Source organism: Alligator sinensis, unplaced genomic scaffold, assembly GCF_000455745.1.
Source record: "Alligator sinensis unplaced genomic scaffold, ASM45574v1 scaffold237_1, whole genome shotgun sequence".
Taxonomy (NCBI): Eukaryota; Metazoa; Chordata; order Crocodylia; family Alligatoridae; genus Alligator; species Alligator sinensis.
Window position 1 is genome coordinate 1,045,720 of NW_005841849.1, and position 9,174 is coordinate 1,054,893.

The window sequence follows — 9,174 nt, forward strand, 5'->3', positions numbered from 1 at the left end:
CTACCCATGCCAGGGGCTTTGTGAATTCTTATTCCTTGATCCTCCCCATTATCATTCATCCTTTGCTCTCTGATTTGGAGTTCAGCCACGGAAGATGCTGACATCTCCAACTCTCCTGCAAGGAAGGTCAGAGCTGGGGGGTGTACTGGCTAACATCACCTTAGTTCTCTGCTTGCCAAGCAGCTCTAGAGCCTGGCAGGTGCTGCTGAGACAGCAGACAGAGAGAAGCTGCTGAGTCGAGCACAAGTCCTTGCCATGCTCTACAATGAGAACTTTGCAGAGGCTCAGGTGATGGGAAATGGAAACTTCATTCCATTCATTCAATGCAGCTGTCTTCTCTACCAAAAACAGTGTAGTCAGTGGTACTGGATAAACCAACCCTTGCCTAAGTGCAAGCACTATCCCTTCTCCCTGGCCATGCACCTCTCTTGGGCACAAGATTTGAGGTGCCCAATGTCCCTGCCAGCATAGCATCCCTGTTACTCACCCTGAACAAAAGGAGCCTGCAGGAGCTGAGAACAGCGACTGTGCTGGTTGCTTGCTCTCACCCTGGCCCTGTGGTACTACTGGGTAGATCAGTGTGCCAGCCTGAGCTGGAAATCTGCTCTGATTGTTGTTAAACAACATGGTTTTTAAACTGTTGGGCTTACGCTTATGCTTCCACTGTCTGAAGGGGCAAATGACACCAAGTAAATGTTAAAACACTGGCTATGCAGGCACCTGTGCCTGCAAAGCCCCGCACAGTGGAGTTTGGGTTCACTGAGCAAGCTGAGGGCTGTCTTCAGCATTGGGGCTGGATATGGGAGAGGATCAAGAACAGAAGCAGGACTCCTGCATTCACCTCTAAATAGAATGTCCCTGTAACTGCATTTGAGCAGCAGGGTATACAATGAAGGGGTTAGTTGCAACTGAAGGGATAGATGGGTTTTGTCTTTAAAGTGGTTTGAACCTTCAGGATCCATGTCAGGCTGCACCAATATAAATCCACTGCAGGGATCCTGCTCACCTCATTTACTCTGAAGTGTCAACCAGACAGACACTTTCCTTTGAATCATTCCTAATCATTGGCCAACCCACCTTAGAAACGTGAGTGCATTGTCCACAAGGATATTGCAAATAGCTTCCTACAGGAAACAAACTCATTTAGCTTTATGGTGGATCCCTTGAGCCGTTGCTATTTGTGGAGAAACTGTGGGAGGGGGATCCTCCTATATTTAATTTTGGTTTGACCTGCTGAAGAAGACTCTGATGCCAGACAGGCCACACTGGCAAACTGGTTGGAGGGGACTAGGCAGGTGTTGCTGATCGGATGACAGCATTTTTATACTCACTGGGATGATGCCTTTAGCATGTAGCTAACCTCCCGATCATCTGCATTCTCCAACAGCCTCAGGATGAAGACATTGGCCAAGCTCTGTCCCTGGTCTTCTAGCTCCTCCACCCGGAGGAGCCCTCGGGGTGCTGAGTCAAATACCTGGTACTTGTCACTGCAGTGGTAAGAGAGGGAGGAGGGCTCATCAATCAGGCTGGGAGAGGCCTGAGTTCCCCTGTACAGCACTCCGATGAGGTCCGAGAGACAATTTCTAGAGATGATGGGTTCCTTTCTTGCCTGCCATCACACGGTTACTCAGTGGCTCTAGGCAAGTCATGTGATCTGTCTCAGTTCCCTTATGAGAGAACGCTTCCTTACTGGGGGCTGTAAGGCTTCATTCATTCACGTTTGTAAAATGTGACTGTTTTATGGATACCAACAGTAATATGAGCACAGTGTTTCCAAGCATGCAGATACTATGGCAACACATATATTAGAAACACCTGACTGGACAGATACTCTTCCCAACAAGTTGTGTTAATGTCACAAAGATCTCATTTTCTGGCATCTCTGCTCTTTCGTTTGTAGGATTTCATTAGTCGTAAGTTGCACACTCCTAGCCAAGACTGGGATTTCTCTCCCCAGATAGTGTTACTTTGTGCAATATGCACAAAGCCTAGCCTCCAGTATGGATTTATCCACACGTGTGTGCCTGCACCTGCCACTGAGCCTTTCCCAACTGCTCAGAAAAGTCTGCTTTACTTAACATTTTATTGGCTTAGGATATTCTTCAGGAGAGCAAGGCAAACTTCCAAGAGTCAAACCTTCAGCTTCTGTAGCTCCACTGAAAATAGTAGTGATGTTCTCATCTCTAACAATAGGATGCCCAAGCTGAAATTTATAATGTTGCCACAAGTTCTGTGAAGGTTGGACTGCCCTGAGAATGGGTCTGCAGCTTATTAATATGCTTAACTCATAACACATATACACTATAAGTATCCAGAGAGACCTTTGGGGAGTCCCTCTGGAAGGAGATGCTGTGATATAGCACCAGGTGGATGATGCACTTTAGATGCTATCTGGATAGTCCTAGGTCAAGAGATATACTTGGTCAAATCCATGGGGGATAGGTGCTTGGGAGGCACATCTGTACAGTGCATGCATATCAAACTCACCCAGGGATCTGCCGGCAAATTACCAGCAGGTCATTGAAGAGGAACAAGTATATTTCTCGAAAGAGCTTCTTGGTGCGAAGCGTGCGTGATGTTTTCGGGCCGTTCATTTGTTGCAGTTCCCCCTGTTTCAACAGCCAGCGGGAATGAGAGATGATGGGCACAGACTGTGGGGATAAAACAAAGATCAGCAGAGCAGTCATTTTCACAGGTTAAGTAACACAAGCTCCTTTACAGCACATTTAAAACAATGAGAGAAACAGGTTAACGTCAGTGTATGGAGGAGAGCGAGGTAGGCCTCTATCATAGTGTCTCACTATACTCTGGAAGAACAAGGCCTACATTAATGAAGAAAGTGACCTGCAGTTGCGATACCAGATGGATACACGCAAAGCACTAAGCCTAGCAAGGAGGGATGGCAAAGCCAGGACAATGATTTCTGAATGCTCCTCTGAGAGAGGGAGGAAGAGCAATAACACACCTAAACATCAAATCTGGCTACTGAAGGGCATAAAAGCTTTAATGGGAATGGAATACTTAATTATTTTGTAATGGCTAGTGGGATGTTACAGGCTTTAACTGCTAAAGGCAATAACTGCAGATGAAGTTGGCACAGTGACCTGACAGTCCCATAATGACATCCTGTTTTCAATCACTTATAACTTTTCAATCTAACTATTTGGACTGAAATTTTCCACGTTGGATGTCTGACTTGGGATGATTATTTTTTTAAAGTGTCAGCTGAAACAGTCCAGTAGTTTCAGAGAACGAGATCGCAGAAAAATGTACTCCATCACCCATCTTAACGTTACTACTGTTTTGTTGAGCGGCTCTAGTTCTCCTGTGTTTTGGATCGATGACTTTAAATTTGGCAGAAAGATCAACCTGGTTAGACTCACTGGATCTTCAGAGAATGTAGTTGCCAAATGCTAACAAATCTTAACTGAGATTTTTCAGAGGCATGTAGTTTGGACAAATTGGGGCAAATTTTCATAAAGATGGCAAAAGGCACACCGAGGTCACCCTTCTGCCAAATTCCAAGTCACCAATTCAAAATATGGAGGAACTATATAACTTTCCAACCAAAACATAGTAGTTTTTGTTGTTGTTTGTTTGTTTGTTTTTTTATAGTGTGGGCAAAACCATGTACTTTTTTCCAGAATCTCTTTTTCTGAAGCTGCTGAACTGTTTTGGGAGGTGGGGGAAGGCAGGGGACACAAGATCAGAGATTCCCAGAAGAGAAGAGAATTTCACAGCTGAGGCAGTTGAATTTCACTCAATAGAAGTACATTCTGCCACTGAGCTTCACTGGTCACTGAATGTGGTTCAAATGGGGCACCCCAAAAATGAGAAACCTGGGACTACATTTGTAGAAGCGCTGAGTCCCCACAGCTGTCCATGAAACTGGCCGTGAGCATAAGTTCTAAAACCATTCTGGAAAATCAAGACATTCAAAATCAGAGAAAATTTTTGGTCTTTTATCTCTCAGCACTTCACTTCCTCAGCCATAAAATGGGGATAATGGCACCTTTCCCACAAGGGGCTGTGGAGGTAAGCTCATATATGCTTGTGAAGCACTTGGACACTGGTAAGAACATCAAAATAACATGAGAGAAGACCTGTATTCATGTCACAGTTTGCAAGGTGCATTAAAGAAAACCTGAGGCCCCACACTAAATGAAACACTGAATAACTTGTGAGATGCTGAATGAGGCAAGGGTGCAGTCGGGAGAAACTTATATGTAGTAGTGTAATTAGGGTTTGCTGTACACAACAGGGCTGAGTTAAGGTTGCACAGGCAAACTTTATTTGGTTATTTCCTAACTTTTTACAGTTTGACCTTGAACTCTAATGATGTTTACTTAATGTAGTGCTGTGGATGTAACATACTATAGGAAGGACTAGCGCCCATTATCATATAAGGCTAACGCAGCTAGAACAGCTGAGTCTAAATTATAATGGAATGGAGAGGGGCAACATCTAAGTGGTACTGAAAGGGAGGGGTAACATGCTTAGATGGATACTCCCCAATATAAAAACATTTCTGGACCCTTAATTAAAGGCTGTATGAGTGAATTGTTGCTTGTTAGAGCCAAGGGCACTGTGGGCACTTATTATTGCCACAGGGGTTCCCAATCTGTTCTTATACCTTGATCTTAAATTCCAGTTTCTTCTGGATGCTAATCATCTGCTCCGTTCGGCTCATCTTCCTGACACCTTCATTACATGCCTTCACTACCTGGGGAAAGAAAACGAGCCCCAAGTTTGACTCCAGACTGTTGTCTCTTCGTTGCTGCAGCACCCTCCTCCCACAGATTGCTGAACCAAATACAACAAACTTTTCTACACAAGCGAGTGCCACAGAGTCAGCACTACTGTAACGAGGACAAGGGAAATACCACTTGGAAAGCTGTTGGCATGTTTTACCATGAGTCTCTGAAAGCTTTCATGTGTAAAGGCACTGTTGCTAGCCTATGTTACAGAAGTGCAAGATCTGGCTCCCACTGAAATCCATGGAAGACTTAAAGAGTACAAAAGACAGACAAAATTCCACTCCTAAAACCAAGAAGTACAGTTTGAAATCTCAGTTCTTGGCTGAACATCCATCAGCTGTGGGGGGTCCTAGGCACTGCACAATGCATATGCAGAAAAGAATCACCCTGAGCACAAATTCCACAGCAGTAATAATGACAGTGATAATAATCCATGGTATAAGATGACTGAAACTGAACTAACAACAAGTATTGATCACACTTTGCTGTCATTCCCCAGTCCCTTTCACCATCCCTAAATTCCCCTGAAGAACAAAAAGAGAGAGTAGGCTTGAGGTTTCTATTTAGGAGATTAGAATTATATGGCTCCTTTAAACTATATTCAGAGACAGACTAATTCCATTATTAAGCAAATATTCCAGATTCCATAGCAGGTGCAACTACTACAACTGGCTACAGATCACCTCTTCTCCTTTCTCAGCACCCTATCCAAAATGTACACACGTAGTATCATTTGCAGATGGATGTGAAGGATGCCAAAGATTATTTTCAATAAGATACTCTCACCCTTCTGCCAAGCAGTAGCAGATGTTGGGGTCTTGAAGCTTCCTATTGGATGAGACACCAGTTACACTGAGTCTGGTTACATTTTATAGTGAGACTGACTGGCACATACATCAATCCCAAAAAAAGACATGGCCAAAAACAGCATGCAGACAGCATTTTTTTTTCCCAGGGACCTCAGCCCAAACATTAATCTCTGGTTCACATGGAGCACGTCTTTCTCGGGAATTAATTCCAATTAGAGAGATTAAGGGAGAAAGCAAATTTGTATTTACCACAGTTCCTCTAAAAGAAAATGTCAGAAAATCAACAAGTAAAAACTTGCTCACAACCAAGCACAAGAATCCATGAGATCAGTGGTGCCCAACCTTTTGGCCCTGTGGGCCAGAAGAGTGGCACAGGGCTGGTCTGCAGATCGGACCCTATGTGTGTGCAGATAGCAGCTGGAACCCACACATAGGGATGATCTAGTGTGCAGGTCCACTTTGTCCAACTGGCAGGGCTCCCCATAGGTCTGGAAATCTGGCAGCAGAGGAATGACAATTCATGCTAACACCACTCTCCTGTCTCCAAATTTTCTGACCTGTGGGGAATCCCACATACCAGATGACACAGCTCCGCAAGCCAGATCTGGCCTTTTGCCTGGGGTTGAGCCCCCCTGCATAAGATCATAGGTAATAGTGCCACCTGCTGTCCTCTGACAAAACAAGAGATAAGTAATTAAAGACGAACAAGATCTAACCTCTTACTCCAACTTAAAAATGTTCAAATGGGTCACTTACAGGGATTTACAAACTGCATTAGCAAAATATTGGTAGGATAGGAAGAATGGTCCTCTGTACCATAGCTAACCTTATGACTTGCAACATAGCAGCCCTCTTCGGACTTTTGAGCAAGTCTCATAGGGCCTCAAAAACAACATATACATCATGAGGCACCTTATAAAGATGCAATGCTATGCAGTGTACACTGACATGTTGCTGTCAACAGGATGGAGCTTTGACTTTGACTTCTTTTGAATGATTACACATAGGGCACATTGTGCAACACTCCAGGACAAACCTGAAAACCCTTTGCTTACAAAACCTTCCTCCAGCACTGGTTGAAAGGCTGACACTTGAGCACAGCTTCCAATTTAGAATATTTTTTATTTAAATCATAAGACATGGGATTAATCACAATCCACAAGCTCATAGTAATAGAGAAAGGCATGATCTACTTCCAACCTTTCAGCTTCTGAAGGATCCTACCCCCACAGCCAATATAGCTTCAGAAATTTTTAGAACATCCAAACATTTACCATGCAGGTCATCACACACAGTGTCCCATGTAGGCAAAGAGGTCTCCAGCTCCGAAGATATCACAAAGTGTTCCTCCTTGTTTTGCAAGTGACCCAAAATGTGTAATCCAGCAGGCAATAACCAATTTATCTGAATCTTGCCTATATACTGAACCTTCCTAAAGATCCCCTTGGAATAACGCTGAAATACAATCTTAAGCACTCATGAAAAGAACTTTGTTAGGAAACTGTTATTCAAGGTCAGACAATATAGTTTTCCCTGCTGGATGAAAACAGCCTGTCTCTCACTCTACTTCTGCTAATTACTCAAATCTCTCCACGGAATCCATCACCTTCAAGTACCTGCAAAAAGAATTTGCATTCCCAGACAGAAGAAACTTTTCTCTCTAGAATCTCCTATCAAACATATATAGAGGCCCTTGTCTGATGAAAATCTCATTTACTAGTTGTTAGCATAGTCTGCTTTTAAGGGAGGAGGAGAAAAATTCTTTGAAATGCGATGGGTCAAATTCATCCCTGAGGTCAGCGGATTGGCACCTGGAATGAACAATGCCCACTAGATGATGGTTACTTGTCAGTCTCCTTACATTTGCCATTGGACTTACTGTTTCCAGCTCTTTGTGTGCTTCAAGGGCAGTGGCTTCCTTCTCAGATTTCTCTTCCACTTTCTTCAGAATATTCTGCAAAAAAAAGGCAAAAGTTATATTCACATCTATCACTCACTGATAAGACAGGGTATTTTTCAGCATTTCTCTCTGGTAATAATGCCGACTTTCTTATGTAATAATTATAGAAAGGACAACGGAATACAGAGCCCTGCACCATTATGTTGCTGGTTCACATCTAACACACACTGCTAGCTAAATGAATGCTGATCCAATCTGACTGCTGTGGAGTGACCTACATAAAAGTAACACAGTGGTTGGTCTTGACCTGTTGCTAGTGGGCAGATATTTACTTAAAATCTACTACAGCTGGCACTGAGTAGAAAGCATGTAATCTGAGAATAAATGCAAGCTCTGCAATCACAGCTGAAGCACAAGGCAGTGTGGAGGTGGCTGCTGCCAGACCTTTTCCACGGGTATGGATCTCCCAGCCAAGTGCCTTAACCACTAGGTTGAGAGGGTTCTCTGAGGTGGGTCTCCCCCAGTCCCTCCTGTTGAAGCTGTCCCACTTTGTCTTGGTGACTAATCAACAGGGATCCAGGTTTTCTCTGTTTAAAAATAGCAAATTCTCTGATTTAGGAGGGGAGGGGAGGAATCCTGAATTCTCTGATTAACACCCTCCCCTCCACATTTTTCCATTATTCCAATGAAATGCCACTATATATATATAGGTATCAGTTGAACATAATGTTTTATTGATATATTTACAATCTTAAAGCAATTTGGAAGTGGACCAGTGCCTTGATTATTATAATAAAAAAACCTCTAAATACCTATATATTTTGGCATTTGATTCTGAGTTTATCATAGAAAATCAAAGCTCCCTTTGCTCACCAGGATGCAGCTGCAGCTGTCCCATCCCCCACTTTGTGGCACTGAGCAGCCCTGATATGGTGCCCTGCCCCTACCATTGCCCCTCACTCCCAAGCCACAGCCCCGTGGCCCTGCTGGTGCCCCTCACTTGCGACCCGTAGCCCCCTGCTGCCCCCAGCAGCACCTGAGCCCCAGCTGCCGCCCATGGGATGCAGTGGCTACTGCGGCCAGAGTGAAGCATGGAGCCTGGTTCCCCCTCCCCTGTGGGCGACACAGCTGGCGTGGAGCCTGTGGGGTGGGGGAGAGGGGGTGTGGTTACAGGTTGTCCACTGTGAGCTCTGGGCTCCCCACCCTACTGCTGTCTCCCTGGGGTCTCCACAGCCCGGCAGGTGACATGGCAGAGCAGAGCAGGGCGGCGAGGTTCGGTGCTACTGCCAGAAGCCCCACGCTGCCATGGCAAGGCGCCCCCTGCCTGGCCAACAGTAGCATGGGGCACAACTCCATGCTGCCACTGCTGCTGCCAGGAGGGCAGGGGGTGCCTCACCATGGCGGCGTGGGGCTCCTGGTGGTAGCAGTGAGCCTCCCCACCCTGCTCTGCCCTGTTGCACTGGGTCGCACCTGCTGAGCCGCAGAGCGCCCCAGGGGGAGGGCAACAGGGGAAGTAAGCCCCAAGCCCACAGTGGGCATCCTGCATCCACCCCCACCTATTGCACAAATCTGGGGGTATGTGTCCCCCAATGCCCCCTCCCTGGGAGTGCAAACAGCAGTGAGGAGTCAGCCCCCCCAGTCACCTCCCAGATGAGCCACCTGTGACTCTGTCCCACTCCCCACTCAGGCCCCGTAGCCATGCATTCCT

General features: G+C 45.5%; 1 protein-coding gene across 1 annotated transcript in view; it reads right to left on the minus strand.

Moving 5' to 3' along the window:
• NGEF (neuronal guanine nucleotide exchange factor) overlaps positions 1–9,174 on the minus strand; it is an 84,541-nt gene that overhangs the window by 9,106 nt on the left and 66,261 nt on the right. Inside the window, exons 10-13 of the mRNA XM_006015984.3 lie at positions 7,446–7,520; positions 4,634–4,723; positions 2,488–2,651; positions 1,332–1,487 (exon numbers count right to left, since the gene is read on the minus strand). Of these exons, the coding sequence (XP_006016046.2) occupies positions 1,332–1,487; positions 2,488–2,651; positions 4,634–4,723; positions 7,446–7,520 (485 nt within the window). The remainder of the gene's footprint in view (positions 1–1,331; positions 1,488–2,487; positions 2,652–4,633; positions 4,724–7,445; positions 7,521–9,174) is intronic.